This window comes from Rhinolophus sinicus, linkage group LG03 (genome assembly GCF_036562045.2).
Source record: "Rhinolophus sinicus isolate RSC01 linkage group LG03, ASM3656204v1, whole genome shotgun sequence".
NCBI lineage: Eukaryota > Metazoa > Chordata > Mammalia > Chiroptera > Rhinolophidae > Rhinolophus > Rhinolophus sinicus.
Window position 1 is genome coordinate 108,207,585 of NC_133753.1, and position 20,674 is coordinate 108,228,258.

Below are 20,674 nucleotides of genomic sequence, written 5' to 3' on the forward strand. Positions count from 1 at the left end.
AATAAAGAAATAAAAAGCCTTATGAAAAACCCGAAAGAAATTCTGGAGCTGAAAAGTATAATAATTGAATGAAAAATTCACTAGAGGGATTCAAAAACATATTGAAGTTGGCACAAGAATCAGTGAACTTGAAGATAAGACCATGAAAATTATTGAGGATGAGGAGCAGAAAGAAAAAAGAAAGAGGATGAGCAAAGAGAGCCCATGCAATGTAAGGGACATCAGTGGAACAACAAGTACATCATGGTGTCCTGGAAGAAAAGGAAAGGGGCAGAAAAAATATATGAAGAAATAATGGCTGAAAACTTCCCAAATTTGATGATAGACATGACTATTCTAGAGGTTCAACAAACTCTAAGTAAGATGAACTCAGAGACCCACACGGAGACACATTACAATTAAATTTTCAAAACACAAAGAGCTAATCTTTAAAGTGGCAAGAATCATCACATACAAGGGATCATCAGTAAGACTATCTACAGGTTTCTCATCAGAAACTTTGGGGGCCAGAACCCAGTGAGCTGATATATTCAAAGTGCTAAAAGAAAAAACACTGCCAACCAAGAAATGTGTATCTGTTAAAACTGTTCTTCAAAAGTGAGGGAGAAAGCAAGACATTGCCAGATAAGCAAAAGCTGACTCAATTTCTGACTATTACACCTGCCCAGCAAGAAATGCTCAAGGCAGTCCTTCAAGGAGAAATGAACACTAGACAGTACCCCAAAAGCACATGGAGAAATAAAGATCTCAAAAAAGGTAAATGCATGGCAGTTATAAAAACTGGTGTTATTTTAATACTGGTTTATAGCTGTACTTTTTGTTTTCTACATGATTTAAGAGACTAACATATGCAGTAACATGATGGACCTAAAGGGTACTAAGCTAAGGGAAATCAGTCAGACTGAGAAAGACAAATGCCATATGATCTCACTTATATGTGGAATCTAAAGAAGAAAAGAAATGAACAAAACAGGAACAGACTCAGATACAGAGAACAAACTGATGGTTGCCAGAGGGAAGGGGAGGGTGAAAAAGGTGAAGGAATTAAGAAATACAAAATAGTTACAAAATAGTCTTGGGGATGTAAAATATAGCATAGAGAATATAGTCAATAATGTTGCAAAAACTATGTATAGTGCCAGGTGGGTACTAGACTAATCCGGAGGAATCACTGCATAAACTATATAAAAGTCTAACCACTATGCTGTACACCTGAAACTAATATAAAATAATAGTGAATGTCAACTATAAATGGAAAAAAAGAAATACTTTTAATAAATAAATAAATACGAGACTAATACATTTAAAGAAAAAAATTATTAGTGAAAACCTAGTATTATTATTATAATTTTGGTTTGTAACTCCAAGTCTTGTTTTCTACATAATTTAGGAGATTAATGCATTTAAAGGAATTATTAGTTTATGGTGTGGAGCTCACAGTGTCTGAAAATGTAACATATGTGACATCAACAACCAAAAGGGATGGGGACAGAACTGTAAAGGAGCAGTTTTTATATGTTATTGAAGTTAAGCTGCTATAAATTCAAATTAAAATGTTATAATTTTAGAATGTCAAATGTAATCCCCATGGTAATCACAAAGAAAATAGCTATAATATACACAAAAGGAAATTAAGGAGGAATTTTATATCTTCACTACAAAAAAAAAGCAGCAAAACACTAAAGGAAATGAAGGACAAAAAAGCAATACAGCATATAGAAAACAGAGAGTGCAATAATAGAAGTCCCTCCTTATCAATAATTACTTTAAATGGATTAAACTCTCCAATCAAAAGATTAACAGGATGGATAAAAACACACGATCCAAATCTATGCTATCAACTAGACTCACTTTACATCTAAAGATACACACAGGTTGAAAGTTAAAAGATGGAAAAAGATATTTCATGCAACTAGTAACCACAAGCGACAAGGAGTGGCTATATTAACATCAAATAAAACAGACTTTAAACTAAAAAAGGTTTTAAGAGACAAAAAAGGACATTATATATTAATAACAAATTTCAATACAGCAAGAAGATACAACAATTATAAACATTTACACACCTAATGACAGGCCATCAAAATACATGAAGCAAAAATGGACAGATTGAAGGGAGAAACAGACAGCTCTAAAATAATAGCTGGAGACTCAAATACTCCACTCACAATAATGGAGGGAAAAACAACAGAAGACAAGGAAATAGATGACTTAAGCACAACAAATCAACCAAATCTAATAGACATATACTGAACATTCCATGCAACAGGAGCAGCATACACATTTTTCTCAAGTGCACATGGGAAATTTTCCAGGATAAGACCATATGTTGAGGACGTCACAGAAATGGTGGTATGAGAAGTGCTTCCTGAAATCTTCCCTGGAAGTTACAACAAATTGAACAGCTGTAATTAAACAAAGGATTCCCTGCGCAACACACAAGCACACCTGACAAACCTGCACATCGAATCACCTGAAGGTGGGCAAATCAGGCCAGTGGGGGAAGAGGGAAGCGGGAAGTGCAGACACAGCGGCCAAAGGCCACAGGTCGCAGACCAGAGCTCACTGCAGTCTCAGGGGAGGGAAGAATTCAGACTCCAGGCGCAACCCTTGTGACCAACAGTCCTGCCTGACGGATCAGCAAACAAGGAAGCTGAACCCAGCCTTCGGGCAGAGACCTCAGGTGAGAACTGTGGTTTAAGCCCTCACTGCCAGGCAGAAAACAGAAAACAAAAGCCTGGCTGCCACCCCCCCATCCCCGCTCTAGAGCTCACCCCACCCCCATCCTCCCAGTGTTAGAAGCAGGCTCCAGAAGAAACGGTAGCAGTGTCAGATTAAAGAACAGAATATCTACAGCCCTGAGAACTGGAAAGAGGGTCCCACAGGCCCAGACTCACACTCCAGCGATAGGGAAAGATATGTAGGGACAAGAACTCTGGGCTGGTCAGAGTCACAAACGCACCAGCCGCCACTCACAGCCCACACCACCTCCATATTTCTGGGCAACCAGAGCCACTGAGACACACAGGCTCTGCATCGGGCTGCAGGGACAGCAATGGGATTTCAGAAGCTCATCACCCTCCACATCCTCTCACGGAGGCAGTGCCCTGAGACCCAGGCGACCTGCTCACAGAGAAGCCCACTTTCCAGGGAACCCCCTCATCATTGAGAAGCTGGAACAGTGCAAGAGAAAATATAACACTATAGTGTGAGAGAAAATAAAAGGCTTCAGTGGGAGAGAAAATAAAACATTCTAGCAGCATTTACTGGAAAGCAAAAGAAAGACCTCTTTATATCAACCTGCTGCAGAACCTACTCCTGTAGATGCCCAGGAAGAGAAATAATTCATTAACTGCCATAAATAACCAAGGTAACCAAGGCATGGATGGACCTAGAGGGTATTGTGCTGAGGGGTGTATGTCAGACAGAAAAAGACAGATGCAATGAGATTTTGCTTATATGTGGAATCTAAGAACAAAATAAACAAACAAAACAGAAACAAAGTCATAGATACAGAGAACATTTTGATGGTTGTCAGATGGAAGGGGGGTTGGGGTGGTGGGTGAAAAGGGGGAAGGGATTAAGAAGTACAAATTGGTTTTTTCAAAGTAGTCATGGGGATGTAGGATATAGCATAAGGAATATACTCAATTATATTTTAGTAACTATGTATGTATGGTGTGAGATGGGTATTAGATTTATTGGGGTGTCAGATAGGAGGGGATTTGGAGGGCTAAAAAAGGATTAAGAAGCACAAATTGGTAGTTACAAAATAGTCATGGGGATGTAAAGTAAAGCATAGGGGATATAGTCAATAATATAGTAATAACTATGTATAGTGCCAGGTGGGTACTAGTCAGGGGATCACTTCTTAAATTATATAAATGTCTAACCACTATGCTGTACACTTGATATTAATATAAAATAATATTAAATGCCAACTGTAATTGAAAAATTAAAAACAAGGAAAAAGATGAAAGGGAATAAGGAGGTTCAAATTTCCAGGTATAAAACAAGTAAGTCTTGGGGATGTAATATACAGCATAGGAAATATAGTCCATAATATTGTGATAGCACAGTACAGTGTCAGATGGTTGCTGGATTTATGGCGATCAGTGCTTCAGGTATATAAATGTTGAATAACTATGGTGTATACGTGAAACTAATAGAATATTGTATGTTAGTTATATTTTAATAAAAATCTTTTTAAAAAAGGAAAGCTGGGATGGCTATATTAATATCAGACAATGTAAACTTCATGGACTCTTACCACAGGTAAAGAGGGATATTACATAATGATGAAAGGGTAGATTCACCAAGAAGACATAACAACCCTACATGTATATAACCTAACATCAGAGCTTCAAAGTACATGAGGCAAAAAATGATGGAACTGAAATGAGAAACGGGCAAATTTACAATTAGAGTTGGAGTTCAACACTCCTTTTTAAAGTAACAGATAGAACAAGTAAACAGAAAATCAGCAAGAATATAAAATAACTATTATTAAATCAACTTCTGATCTGAGTTTGGGTTTACTGGAGTTTTAATTGTGGGTGGGAAGAGGGAAACAGGAAAAGACATACAACGTAAGGATAGGAAAGGGACCCTTTTCACCAAGCTGAATTATAAATTCAATGAAAGCAGTCTCCCTCCTATCCCTATTACCTTCCACATTATACAGGCTCATAAAAATGCATTCAGTATTTTCTGCGTGACTGACAGTGATATAGCAGTGTCACATTATCATTTCTCCTAGCCCCTGTAACATGTGACCTAGGTAGTCCTTGTGACTTTTCTGTATCACCACTGTTACTCAACAGTAATAAAGCCACATTCACAATGAAAAAAGCACTGTATCATATGATATATACTATATATGTACCTGTGCAAATATATATACATGTTATATATGAGCCATACATATATACACATATTTATGATAAATATGTCATTTACTTTCCAGACTAGGACACTGCAATATGGAAAACAGACTGTCAGTTAAATTAAGTGACCATCAAATAGGCAAGTTCCCTTCCAGCAGTATCCTTAAAGTTATGTTTTCATAGATCAAAGAATCTCCTACTCTCCAGGATTCCATTCACATGATACAGGTTTAGGGAATGAAGATAGTAAAGCCACAAAGCACTTGGCACAATGCTTGCCAGGACCTCAATCTTTCAGGCAAATAGACCTTGACACAGAACTGAGAAAAGGAAACAGCCCACTTCCTGTGCTTCTCTCATCACTCTCACCTAACTCCCTGTCAACACCATGAGAGCTGCTTCAGCTCGGGGCTTTCGACAGTTCCAGCTTTGTCACTCTTCTCTATGACTATTTTCCCTGCCACATGTATTTAACACCTTCCAAATCAGCCACAAACCATGACCACTTCCTTATAAGTAGCCAATATCATTTGGTTCAGGTACTATTGTGGCATCACACACTGCCCCAAAATTCAGTATTATTTTCTCTATTAATCCTGAGGGTCCGCTGAGTGGTTTTCCCACTGCCTGTGGTGTGTGCTGAGGTCACTCACGCAGCTATATTCAGTAGTTTGGCTGGGGGGGGGGGGGGGGTTGCATATCCAAGACTTCACATTTCTGACACCTGATGTTCCTTCACTCCAGTAGTCTAAACTAGCTTCCTTACAGCACGGTAGCTGGGTTCCCAGAGGAAACACTCCCAACAAACATCAGTGTGCAAACACTTACCAAGCCTCTGCGTCATCGTGCTGCTCATATCACTTTGGCCAGGACAGGGCACTGCCAAGCCGAGAGGATAAACAAGCGTGTGGATGCCGAGAGCCACGGTTCACAGAGGGCTACCCAGTGAACAGACTCCTGCATCATTTATACTAATTACATTCACCTCCAAGCCTAAAGGCAAAAATTTCTCACATTATTAGTGATAATTCATTAGTTTCAAAGAGCTTTTACACTCAATGTAACAGCTAATAGCTCTAGATAAATTTTTGGCTTGTTATAACAAAATCCTTTTAACATTTGGTGATTACTACAGTTCTCTGAGTAGATTGGCAAATATGTTAATTTTAGATATTTAATATATGTTTACAATATATTCTACGCTAAGTGATCCACAGGAAAAAATGATTTTGACTTCACTGTATAGACTTGTATATAAACCTATAGTCTTTACCTGGAAAAACAAAAGCTTATGCTTGTCAAAAAAAACTAACTTTTTAAAATCCTTTAACTGAAATCAAAATGAAATATATTAACCAAATATCAAATTACTACCATAATCATACAGATATACAATTTATTCCAAAGAACTTTGGAACACGTATTTTGATGTATAACTCTTAATGAGATGCATTCTACAGACAAAAGCAGGTACAAAGAACCACTTTCCACTCTCACAAATTATCAAGGACCAAAGAACTGTAACTTACTTATGTGGTTTATATCAATCAATATTTACATATTAGATATTAGAACCACAGAAAATTTAAAATATTTTTATACTACTTCATTCACAATAATTGCAAGTCCATTACATATTACTACAACACCATGGTTTTATAATAAAATATTTTCCAAAACAAAAAAAAAACGTGTAAAAACTGCTGGATTCCTACGTAAGTTTCTGTATTCCAACTGTTGTGATATGTTTTTTTGGTTAAGCTGTATGAACAAAATCTGGCCTGACACAGATACACAGCTGGAAAAAAAGGAGGAGTATTTTAATAGTTGATTCCAAAAACTGTGAATGTTCTACTTTGATACTACACCAAAACTTGACAAGTGGAAGTTTCATAAAGATTAGATGCATTGTGGGATCTGAAACCATATTAATGAACTTTTCATATTTTGTCACACTAAAATCTACTTGCCTATCTAGTACTTTGAATTTGATTTTATAACATCATGCATTGATCACACAGAAAATACTGGTTCACTAAGTTCCAAATATTGATACATTTCATTGTATAATATTTTTAAAATCACACTTTTTAATATCACAACTGATCTGATCATTATTGGGAGGATGTCAAATCCAAAATTCTAATTTTCATTTTAAGGCTCAAATTTTATTACTAGCAACAAATACTTTCAGTTGTTTCTATGAAGTGGCAGGCTTAATTTGTTTATTTTTTAAAAAAAACATGTGCCAAATAACTAAGCCTAAATAACCATAGTTAGTTTTTGTTTTTTTTTATGTATTAATAAATATTTCATGAAAACAGCAACTTACAACTTAAACAAGTGCACAAACACTTTTCCTGAAGACAACTATATACTTTGGTATGCAACAAAAGTGCTTATGCATACTTTCAATTTCTTCATACAGAACATTAAAAATACAGATATTCAGAGGTAGAGATTTTTAAAATTAATAATCTTTGTTACTTCATCAAGGTAATTCTTAAGTGAAACTGGCATTTAAATTAAGGAAAAAAAAAAGAAAAGAAAACAGGGAGCACATGTACCTTGACCACTAGTACAACTTGGTACATTGCCTTAATTCACACTGAAGAGTCAGCATATTTACCCACCACTGCTTTAGCACTACCAGTTCAAATGTCTACACAGCAAAAAAGACAAGTAACATTACAGTGTTATTATAAAAATAGTTCTGACCTTCAGGACGCCAAAGGAGTCTGCAGATCACACTTTAAGAACCACTATCGTAAGTTAATGGCAATAAGTAATTACGTCAATGTTAGAAATTAAGAAATTTGTTCAGGGGTAAAAAGTGGTACAATTTATAAAATCAAAGAAATTAACTAAAAACTAATGTTAAAATTGAAATAAGAGTTCAACCACTTTGGTAAACTGTTCATAATATCTACTAAAGTTAAACATATGCTTAAGCAATTCCACTCCGAGGTGTATACCCAGAAAAAAATGAGTGTTACGTCCAAAGACTTGTACATAAATATTCACAGCACTGACATTATATAAAACAGCAAAAAACTAGAAACAAACTACATGTCCATTAACAGATGAGTAAACAAACTGAAGGCATGTCCATATAACGGAATACGTTTAGCAAGGAATGAAGTATTGATCCACAGAAAACATGGATGAATCTCAAAATAATTATGCCAAATGAAGAAAGCCAGATCAAAAAGAGAAAATAATGCATGAATATATTCAATTCTAGAAAATATAAATGTATATACAGAGACAGAAAGCATGTCAGTGGTTTCCTGGGGACAGGAGCAGAGAGAAAGATGGATTACAAAGAAACACAATTTGGGAGGTGTCGTTATCCTGATTTGGGTGACGGTTTCCCTGGTATACACATATGTCAAAAATCATCAAATTGTATACTCTAAGTACATAAAATTTCTTTTACTTTAATAAAATTGAAAAAGTTTTAACTAAAAAAGAAATAAAGAAAGGCACAGGGAGACAGAGGGGAAAGTTTCCATCATTCCATCAAAGTGTGAAAATTTGATGATCAAAAAAATAAATAACTGTGATGGACTGAATTGATGGAAATACATCACTACATTATGATATTCAAAACAGAGAAGAAAAAACACTGTCATCATTTGAGGTGGTATTAAAACTTCTACTTTGAAAACTGGTTAACTAAAGACAAAAAAGTAAGCGCATATCTGGCTTTGCCAGTAAGAACTGTATTTCAGAGTAGCCAAACATTCCCGGTTAATTTAAAAAATACACACACAAATTTTCCTTTTCAGAATTCAGATAACTAATAAATGTAAAAGGACTGAAAACATGACTTTACAAATCCTAATTAAGTATTCTCTCAGACAATACTTAACAATTGGCATTTTTTAAAAAAGCAAACAGCTTAAAGGCTGACAGGAAGCTGTATTTTTAAATAATGCCAAAGTAAAGTTCTAGCAACGAGGACAAAAACATAACTGAACAGAGGAGGAAGTAGAATGTCATTGTCCTGTTGCAGTGGTCACAATTAGCATTACTAATGGTGGGTCAGCCAGATATGAAATCTACTGATGTGACACAACACACCACATGAATGCAATCAACATGACTGTGTTATATGGTAACACAAAAGTGTTAAACACCAATAAAACCTTTCGATGTAACTTCTCCTTTAGAAGAAATACTGAGGATAAAAAAAAATGCCCCAAAACCAGAGAAATCTAGGTTGGATATTATACAAAACTGGCCTAGTGTCTTAAACAAGTCGGTGTCATTAAAAAAAAAAAAAAAAAGAGGGGCGGCCAGATGGCTCAGTTGGTTACAGTGTGAGCTCTGAATGGCAGAGTTACCGTTTGGATTCCCACATGGGCCAGTGAGCTGCGCCCTCCACAACTAGATTGAAAACAAAGAGCTGCAGCTGAGTTTCTGGAGGAGCCGCCGGATGATTCAATTGGTTAGAGCACTAGCTCTCAACAGCAAGGTTGCCTGTTCAATTCTCGCATGGGATGGTGGGCTGCACCCCCTGTAACTAAAGACTGAAAAACGGCGACTAGACTTGGAGCTGAGCTGCACCCTCCACAACTAGTTTGAAGGACAATGACTAGGAGTTGATGGGCCCTGGAGAAACACACTGTTCCCCAATATTCTCCAATAAAATGGGTCCAAAAACAGGTTCCCCAATATTCTCCAAAAACGGGTCCCAGGGAAGAATGCTTTCGCCATATTCAGGGAAACTGTCAACAGGCAGTTCTCCACAGTGGGTCTGCACCTCTTCAGTCATCTTCAGTTCCAAACTATCTTTTCAAGGATGTCTGCAGAGCACACAGCCTTGGGAGACAGACAGTATGTCCTCCAGTGGACAGGGCAGACGTTACCAGCATAATAAAGGTAACGTCTCCCTCCCAGAGAAAGGGTGGGGGCAGGTTTGCGAGCACTGCTCTTGTAAGACTGGGAGTTTCCTGAGCGCAGGTTCCTCAGCTGTACATAAATCCACTGTGTTCCCAGCACTCCCCTGGGCCACGTCCATCTCTCAGCGTGGACATGTGAACATGGAGCCCGAGTGTCTGCTGTGCTTTACTTCTGAGGCAGGCATCCCGTGTCCTCTGCCAGGCTAACGTGCTAGCTTGCAAGGAGGGTACAACAGCAGACCCTCCGTAGTTCCTGACAGTTAACCCTGTCACCTGGCTCCTTTGAGCGCCTCATGTCATCGAAACAAACATTTTGTCAGGAACCAAGGGCATCTCTCGGGCTCTTACATACAATAGTAAAAGTTCAGAGAAAATTGCAGGAGGAGCCGCTACTGGCTCAAACTCCTCACCGACAAACTGGATCACCCACTTGGTAAGGAGCCATCATATTGCGGTATGGATGGAACACAAAGGAAACATGGCCTAGCGAGTGGAAGAAAGAAGTTATAAAACCCAACCGTTACCAAGTGACCAGGAGCAAACACGAGGAGAGCTGTAGCTTATAAAATGTCTTCCCTGCTTTGCTATATAAAACTATTTACCTTCTCCTCTATTATATATAAGATGGGTCGGTGGTAGTTAACCACATAATTTCATCCTTTAGGTACAGTATCTCAAGAGTCCTCTACTTTTTAAAAGGGAGAGTGAATACATCTTCCCTTGTATGCATCAATAGTTGCAACAGGCTCAGCAGAAGCAAATATCTTTGTTTAGATTATTGTTTACCAATGTACATACAGGTAGAAGTATGTGTATAGATGCTGAGTCCCCACCAAGGTGACTATGCGTTTACTGCTCAGCCTCATGCCTGCCCTTCCAAGCAGTGGCTAGAACCTGTAAGGAATAGAAAATATGAAGGTCTGCCTGAAAACATTTGGGGATGTAAACTCTCACAGTGGCTGGGGTACGTGCTTGGCCTTGGAAGGATTGGCTACCCTCCCAAGGACCAAGAATATATTTATAGGATGTGGAGCCTGGCCTGTGCCTTGGCGCAGGTGGGCCGAGCTCCGATACATCTAATCTCGTACCAAGGACTGGCCCCGGCTCCTAGACAGATCTGAGTCCAGTTCCTTGTGTTGTTAACACGTATGCTTATTGGCTCCTTGCCGCTGTTGTTAGTGAAGTCCTCAAAACCCCAGAAAGCCGAGGTAGGCACAGCAGTAGTTGTTGTTGTTCCCCGGGCGCCTCGGGCTGCTGCAAGATATTCTAAGATATTCTGCCCCTGTTGATGACTTTACTTGACTGGGATTTCGCCCGTGCTGATGAAGGGCCGGGTGCTGTTTTCTGCGCATGATGTTTTGTCCGTGCTGATGAAGGGCCGGTGCTGTTTCTGCATGTGATGTTTCACTCGTGCTGATGAAAGGCTGTTGCTGTTTCTACGACTCTAATTAACTGGGCCCTGGTGGTATGATGATTTGCCTCCTTGCTTATTAGTGGTATGATGATATATTCCCCTAATCTCTGTCTTGTCTTACTTACTTTCACTTTGTAATAAAACTCTTTAACCCCTTCATTCCGGCTTGTGGTGGTGTGTCTTGCGTATCAGGCCTTGAAATTAAGTCTGTGCACAGCAATCGATAATACTTATCGATACAGAACCCTAACCCCATATTCCTCAGATTCCTTTATCGGAAGGCTTCTGATTTAGACTCCACCAGTGAGAGGCACTTATGCAAGATTTAGAGGCAGAAAGGAGAAACAATGATGGTGTCCAGCAGCAGCTGGCAGACCAGGGTGTGCAGCAGACAGCGAGTCTGCAGCAGCTTCCCAGAGGCTCCTGGGGACACTCACTTTAAGGCTGCCAGCAACTGAGGTCACCTGAAGCACTGTCCTGTACATGGAGCACTTTGTGACTTTCTCAAAGTCAGAAGCAGCTCTCTCTGACCTTCACTACCCCAAGCCTTCCAACGGCTTTGTAAGCATTTTAGTTGATTTACTTTATTAAATCTGTTCTGGCTAAAATATCCAGGGTGGTTTGTTTTCCTGACTGATACAGACGGGTAGGATTTCATCCAGTGGAGACTAGAGTGGGAAAGAGAAGCAGGACACAGTGTATGAAGGTTACAATGGAAAACAAAGTTGAACAAGTGGATCAGAACTATACTAAGTAGGGTCTGGGAGGAGATAAATACTAAACAAAGATGGATGGCTGAACTGAGGCAGGAAGACCAGGTCACAAGGGGCCTCGGAGGCCGCTGTAAGAAATACTGAGTCTTTCATGCTGAGTGAGACGGGAACCCCACCCGGCAGGCTCTGAGTAAGATAGTGACACGACCTGACGTCTTCGGCTGCTGCGTAGAAAACATTAGAGGATGACAAGAGTGGGAACCAGAAAAGCAGTTAGGAGATCACTGAAATACTAAAAGTGACATACGACAGTTAATGGACCAAGGTACAGCAGTATAATTGGTGAAAAGTAATTGCATTCTGGGTACAGTTTGGAAAGACTTGCTCATGAAATAGATATGGGAGGGTAAAAAAAAGCAGAAGAGTAAATATAACTCCCAAGTTTTTGGCCTGAGCAACAGAAAGGATAGAGCTGCCATTAACTGATAAAGACTGAGGAGATTTAGGAGAGGAAAAAGGGAATTCAGGTTTTGGCATGTTAAGGTCAAGATGCCTCTTACAAGATGCCTATCACAGGTCCTAACTGATGTGCCCAGTCGGAAGTAATAGAGCCAAGACAGGCTTCAGAGTTAGACAGGAGGTAGCTGCAGGCTCCAGATTCAGAATTAGTTAGTTTACATATGAAAGGCGCGCTCCTGGCAAGATGTGGTTATCTGGGCAAAATGTGATTACCTTTAGTAATTAGCAAGCCCTGGGAGGGGCAGTTTCTCCCCAGGTCTATAAGGCCCCCAAATGCCAGACCATCAAGAATACAGAAAAGAAGAAATACAGTTAATAGAACTGGCCCTGTAATGAATGGATGCCAAACAGACCAAGAATCTAAGAAAGCAGAACAAATACATACAATAGAAATCCACAGGCTGATTCTAAAATTGATATGGAAATACAAAGGACCCAGAAGAGTGAAAACAATCTTGGAAATAAAGAGAAGACAGAGAACTTATACTGAATGATTCCAGACGTATTACAAAGCTTCAGTAACCAAGACAACACAGTGGTATTGCCCTAAGGATAGACAAACACAACAACAGACAAAAAACAGAAGTCCAGACATCAGCCTACCAATAAACAGTTGACCAATTTTCTACAAAGGCCTAAAAGTAATTCACTGGTGAAAGGACAGTCTTTTACAACAACTGGTGCTACAACTCCTGTATATCCATATGTGGGGGCAAAGGGAGAGAAGGAACAAATCTTTACCTCCCAGCATTCATAAATATTAATCCACGATGAATCAAAGACTTAAACATAAAGTTAAAACTCTATGTGAAGGTTCCAAAAGGATACACAGAATATCTTTGTGACCTTGACGGTGGCAAAGAGTTCTTAATATTGTGGATGAAAAGGGGGTTCTACAGAAAGTGACCTCACAGGGCAATCTGATCATAAATCCCTAACTGGGCAGGTTATGGTGGGTAGTCGTGCCCCAGGCATGTAACTTCTTCAGTAAAAGTTACTGTTTTGCCATAAGCAGCCCTGTCCATCATTTCTGTGCATCTAGGTTAACATACCTTTGAAATAAGAGTAACCACCTTCAAATGAGCACACAATCTTGTTATCCTGTAATCCAATCCCCACCTTGCTTTCTCCACTTTCATGTAATCTTCCTTAATTTCCCTCCTTAATTCTAAATGCATCAAAGAAACTGCAAACTGCCATTCTGGGAAGCATTTTTCTCAGTCTGTTGAGATCTTGCTTCCAGGCATATCCTCTGTTTGGCGCAAATAAATTTTTAGAAAAATTCTCTAAAGGTTTGGACATTCTTATGTCGACAATATACAAAAAACACTAACCATAAAAGAAAAAACTGATAAACTGAACTTTAATCAAATTAAAAACTTTAAAGATGCCATTAAATAAATGAACAAGAAAGCCATAGACTAGGAAAAGAAGTTCACAATGCACATCAGGCAAACGACTCATATCCACAATCTATACTGAGCTATTAATCAATAAGGTAAAGTCACACAACAGAATTTGGGCAAAAAATTTGAATAGAGACTTCATAAATATGAATGAACAACATGCACATGAAAAGGTACTGCTCATCACCCAGTCATCAGCAAAATGCCCATTAAAGCCACAATGCTACTACTACATGCTGACTAGAATGGCTAAAACTAAAAAGACTTGCAGCACCTGGAACTTTTATAAATTGTTGATGTAAGTATAAAACAGTACCACACTGAAAGGAGATTGGGAGTTTCTTATAAAATTAAACATATATCTAGTGATTCCACTCCTAGGTATGGACCCAAGGAAATTAAAACATGTTCGCAAAAAAGCACTGTATAATACAAGAATGTTCATAGCAGTTTTATTCATAATAGTCAAAACCTGAAAAGCAACCCAAATGTCTATCAACAGATTAAAAACAGTGGTATGTTCATACTATTGAATAGCACTCAGCAATAAAAAGGAATGACTTACTGATACATCTCAGAAACATTATGTGGAGTTTAAGAAGTCCCTTGTGAAAAACTATGCATTATATGATTCCATTCATATGAAGTTCTAGAACAGGTAAAACTAAATGACACTGAGCAACCGGAACAACTGTTGCCTGGCTGTGGGGGGAGGGGTACTGACTAGAAATAGGCACAAGTAAACTTATGAGGTGAGGAAAATAGTCTATACCTTAATTCAAGTGGTAGATAAGGGTTTTTACATCCATCAAAATTTGCTGAACTCATTCAACAAATACATTCAAAATCACTGCATTTTATTAAATGTAAATTATACCTTTAAAATAGTAAAATTAATTGACTGTATAGAATAGCCACACGAAAACTGCATAAAAACAAATACCTTTGTCCATCTGCAAAGCTTCACCCCAGAGTGGCTCCCAATCAATTGATAACCTGAATGGAAAAACAGGGAACACAAAATAGAATTGATTCAAAGCCTCATATCAAAAGGTGCTTATAAAACTAGCAAAATCTTTTTTTTGCTTAAATAATGGTAGGCAACCCAATGGAAAAATATTATACATTTAATTCACCAGAACGATAAACCAATTTAAAACGTATATGCATCTAATAACATACATTGAAAATACATAAAGAAACAAGAGGCTAATCTAAAATCAGAGAGATTCCAGCACCTCTCAGCATCTAACAGATCTCATAGACCAAAACTCAGAAGAACCTCACAGCTGAGTGAAACTGGAAACTTGATCAAGGACACACAGCACTAACTCAGCAACTACAGAATGCACGTGCTCTTCAAAGAGGCAGGAACATTTATAAAAATGAGCCATATGCTGGGCCATAATGCAAAAGCAAGTAACAGTATGTTTCAAATGGATAACTGGGGAACTCTCATCAGTAATCTTTGAAAAAAGATGGAAGAATCAGGGCAATAGGAGATTAAAATAAAGAAATACTGCCAAAAGAAAAAAAGGGAAAATCAAATTCTAGGAACTACAACCTAACATGAATCTCAGCACCCCTCTACAACCTACCATTTAAAATTTTTGCCACATAAGACATGAAAAGCATGGAAAAGCCACGCCAAAGCAATCATATTAACAAACCTGTAGAGCAGACAAGTAGAATATTCTGATTTCAGGAAGCATTAATAAAGCTTCTCATGAGGCTTCAAGTAATAAGTCATAATTATCTTGAGTCCCTTGCACAAAAAGACTCTTCACTTGCAAACAAATGATGCAAAAGGAGAAATACAGTCTGGATGGCATAAGTGGATCAGGGGCTGGTGAAACATCCACATTCAGTGTGATGATTAATGGAACAATGTCAATTTGGATTACAAGACTCTAGTGGCAATGTTACAGGGCTTTGTCTTTTACCCTCTTCCACATTTATGTAAATATCCTGCATATAAATAAACAAAGCACTACTTATCTAGCTGAAGATGAACTGAGTCCAATTGAATAGCTAATCTCAGATACAGAAGAAACATTTAAAAGATTCCCAGAGAAAATTCTAGTTCTTTTGGATTCCTACATTGTGTGTGTTGTTCATATCACTATCACAGAAATCACATTCAATTATGTTAGTTCTTTATATCGTTCTGTCCCAATATACATAGGGTTCTACAAAATTTTGCCTTTAGGTAGGAATGAAAAAAACTGCACAGTACAGGAAGGAGAGGCCTGTAGCTGACCACAACGCCAAGATAAGCGAACAGTATGCAGTTGCTGAAAATAATAGTGCAGAATTCTGCCTCTAACCAAGATGGAGTAATAGATGGTTTATTCTCCCACCTGAAAAACCAAAAAATGGACAAAATATATTGAACAACAGTTTTCAAGATATGAAGTATCAGGAAACAAAGGATGGTGATCCAAGAGGGATGGGAACCAAACGAGGTGAGCCCTCCTGTTACCCGCACTCACTGCCTGGAAAGTTTCTAGGCTCTGCAGCTGGGAGAGGCAGCCCGCATAAAACCTGGTGTTCTGGCTGAGTGGAGGACATGAAAGCAGGGGTCTGAGGAGCCCCTGTGGCAAGAGTTAGCAGGACTGAGTACCAGGGAGACCAACACTACATAGAGATTGAACTCAAAAGTCTGCAGAGGGTTCCTATAAGTATTTCCTTGAGTACTGGTTAGTGTGCATGTGAGAGAAAACTACCCACGAATGGGAAAGAACAATCTGAAAGGATCAGAGGTATGCCTGGCACTCACAGGCAGCTGGGAACTGTCTGTTCCTGCTGATCAGACAGGAAAAGATTCACAAGGCACTCCTGTGTAGAAGTGTTTTGCATCAATAGTGGGAAATAATTAGCTATATACTCAGCTGGCTCTGGTCTCACCTAACAAGTCATAAAAAATTAAGAGGCTCAAAACTGTTTCCAAGTAACTTCTCTTAGTCCCAGAACAAGGCTCAAGAATATCATAGGAATACAAAAATATCTAGCACCCAATAAGGTAAAATTAGATCTAGCATTCAATCAGATTACCTAGCATGTATGTACATAGATAGGAAAACATGACCAAAAATAAGGAAAATAATCCAGCAACCAACACTGAACCAGAAATGACCCATAGGTTAGCAGATTAGCACATTAAAACAGTTATAATTGTGTTCAGGCTCAAAAAGTTAAGAGACATGGAAGATATAAAATGACCTAAACTGAACTTCTAGAAATGAAAACTACAATGTCTAAGCCAAAAAATACACTGGATGGAATTAACAGAAGATTACACATTAGAGAAGAAACGATTACTAAATTAAACTTGGAGACACTGCAATAAAGACGATTCTAAAATGAAAAGCAGAACTGAAAAAAATAATTTGAAAAATTAAAAGTGCATTCAAGTGGACTATTATATATATAATAGGAATCCCTAAAGAAAAGCAGAGAAGGGTTGACAGAAAACTATTTGAAGAATAATGGCCAAAGTGTGTCCAAATTTGATTAAAATTGTAAATCCCAGAACCAAGAAGTTCAACAAACCTAGAGTAAAAGAAACATAAAGAAAACTACATTCAGATGCATTATAATTAAATTGCTCAAAATCAGTAATTAAGAGAAAATCTTAAAAGCAGCCGGGGGTGAAAAATATTACATTCAAAGGAACAAACCAAAGATGGCACAGAGTTCTCATCAGAAGTAATGCAAACAAACAGTGGAACAATGTAACTGAAAAAAGCCGTCAATCTACAATTCATCCATCAAAAAATATCCTTCAAAAATGAAGGTAAAATACATCCTTTTTCAGATACACAAAAGCTAACATAATTTATCACCAACTAACCCACACTACAAGAACTGCTAAAGTCCCTCAGGCAGAAGGAAAAGGCTGCCTACCAAGAGACAACGCAAGAACACAAAGGAATGAAAAGCACCAAACTGGTAACTACATGAGTAAATATATAAGATTTTTTTTCTAATTATTTAAATGTTTAATAGATAATGGAATAAACCAAAGTAAATAACAATGTAGTATAGGGTTTACAACATATATAAAAAGTAAGATGTATACTAGCAATTGTAGATAGATTGAAGAGGAGAAAATAGAAGCACACTGTTGAAGGTTGTTCTATACATGAGGTGGTATAACACCACTCAAAGACTTACTGTGACATGATAAAGAGATATACTAAATTACTAAAACCTTCAGCAAGTGCTAAATAACAAAATGGTACAATAGTTAATAAGCCAACAAAGGATATAAAATAGAATTATAAAAAAATTGATCTAGAGATGAAGGTCCAAGATGGTGGATTAGGTAAACACTGTGCTGCTGCCTCCCAGGATCACACCAAAATAACAAATAAATTATACAACAATCGACCTCAAGAATCTTCTAAAGACTAGCTGAACAGAACACCTATAACTAAGGATATAAAGAAGAGGCCACATCCAAACTGCAAAAAAAAATAATAACCTAAAAGAAGGCAGAAAAACTGGAAAAGGAAAATCAAAGAACACAAAACAAGCAGAAAACAAATAGCAAGATGACAAATTTAAACTTACCATAAAATCACTTTAAATAGTCTATATAGCCTAATAAAAAGACAGATTTTATATGTGTAACAGTATTTATATATATTATTTATAAACTTATATATATTATATATGTATATAATATCTGTCTCCTCTAACAGGCTGACGGTTCCTTGAAGCAGCTACTGTGTCTTGTATTTCTCAGCATTGCCATAACTGTCACATAAAAGGTTCTCAATAAATAGAGAGGGAGAGAAGTCAATCTACTGACTCCTAATTCACCTCTTTCTTCTACAGAAAACCAATATTATTTGCACATTCAACTACAGCCTCCTTAATAAGGTATGTCCACAAAAAATCCAGATATACTTGAACATAAAGTACTTCTAATTAATTCAGCATAATATCAGTGTAAGTTTTTTCCGCATTTAATAATTTTCCCTTAATAAACAGTGATTTGTAAAGAAGCCAGTGATGGCACTTTCTGTTTGCATCTCTGAGCCACAGTGAGGCTAAGAGCCTAGAAACCAAGCAAAGAGGACCATGCTGGCCCAGGCACAGGAATGAGGCAGTGACACCTTAGCTGGATAAACCTGACTCCCTAACACGCTGCTGGGCCAACTGGAAAAGGACTGCATCATTCACTTTCCTCTTGGCAAGCCCTAGTTCATGCTTCCTGCCGTAGGCTTCACCTAGAATGCTGAAGAGTATAGGTTATAACAACAATTCCTGAGATTCTCACCTTGCTTAGTAAGGGCCTCTCGGAGAGCGGGAGTTATCATAGCTCTTCTTTCACTGGCTTCATTTGTCACTGCATTCCCGAACAAACCAGCTTTTTCTTCCTGCTGCACCTTTGCTCTCTGTATTAAAATAAAAAGAATGAGGTCCAAAAATGGCAACATGCAGCAATCATGAAAATATTACCACACATAATATATTACAGACACAGGGATTTACATTTCAATATGAGATTAAAGGCAACAAAACTCATAACCCACTTAAACAGTAAAACCTCTAAGTAAATACTGAAAATAATCTATACTTTATTATAAAGTATTTGCTCTATGAAACCATGTAATGTATATTAAATTATGCAAAAATTCTGATGTTAAATAAAATAAACAAAAATATCACTAATTTTTGCCATTTTGATTTAATCTTTGTGGATAATAGAGGTATGGCAATCAAATCAATCAGAAGATATTATAATTAGTAAGGAAGGTACTATTATCTAAAGTCTTAATGAAGACACCAAAAAGTAAGTAATTGTGATTTTTGTTATCAATTTAATTGCAATTATACAGTTCCCTTTATTCCCAATAAATGTGTAAATTCCTGGAAAAAATGGCAAAGTGCAAGGAAAATAACAGCATAATGATGAACACGTAGCACGGACACAAAGGCTCATCACGAACCACGACCCACACCCTGTTCTCGCCAAAGCGATCACAGCTCCAGTCAGACAGTGACCTAAAGGTAAGCCAGAATCTTTTTTATTTTTCAAAGAAAATAAGTACATGCTCAAACACATACACCCACAAAACATAAATCAATAATCACTGATGTAGATGTGAAATATTTTAGCACCCTGTGTACAAAAAACTGCGTAACTTCAGCAGGTTACTTCTCTGAATTTCAATTTCCTCATCTGAAAAAGGGGGAAAGTAATTATCTATGGAGCAGCGATGTGCTAAAGATTAAATGAAAGAAAAATAGCCTGGCACAATGCCTGATACATAATAGGAGTTCAAAAAGTTATAGCTACTGCTGGTTATTACATCTGCAAACACCAAACACAAGTCAAAAAAGTGCTCTGGGCTGCCCCCAGATGAACATCTGCCCTGAGACCACTACCCCACCTGCTGCCCCAGTGCCTCCTTTTGGAAGGTCCATGGGGGAAACCTGTCTTCAGCAATAGAAAAAAATCTGAAGGATAAAACTGTGCTTCCTTTTGACTTTGTCTGCTAGAAAATTCTGCAGCACACTTCTGATCACTGCATAAGGTCTTGCATCACGCCTGTCTGGTACTTCTTGTACATGGTTTCATATTATAAGACAGCCATCATTCACATTTTGCACTGATTTCTTCCTCTTTTTCAACCTTATTATTAATATATGTATATATATACATACATATTTTTTAAGTTATCTCAACGTCTTTTTTGGAAGATGGTAGAGGTCTAATTAATATTTTTTTTAAAGATTTTATTGGGGAAGGGGAACAGGACTTTATTGGAGAACAGTGTGTACTACCAGGATTTTTTTTTCCCCAAGTCAAGTTGTT

At 37.7% G+C, this 20,674-nt stretch overlaps 1 protein-coding gene across 5 annotated transcripts in view; it reads right to left on the reverse strand.

The window, feature by feature from the left end:
- Nucleotides 1–20,674, reverse strand: part of LOC109437491 (S-adenosyl-L-methionine-dependent tRNA 4-demethylwyosine synthase TYW1) — a 237,210-nt gene that overhangs the window by 154,435 nt on the left and 62,101 nt on the right. For all 5 annotated transcript variants that reach the window (XM_074328473.1, XM_074328478.1, XM_074328475.1 and 2 more), the window contains exons 8-9: nucleotides 19,133–19,250; nucleotides 14,789–14,841 (exon numbers count right to left, since the gene is read on the reverse strand). In XM_074328473.1, the coding sequence (XP_074184574.1) occupies nucleotides 14,789–14,841; nucleotides 19,133–19,250 (171 nt within the window). The remainder of the gene's footprint in view (nucleotides 1–14,788; nucleotides 14,842–19,132; nucleotides 19,251–20,674) is intronic.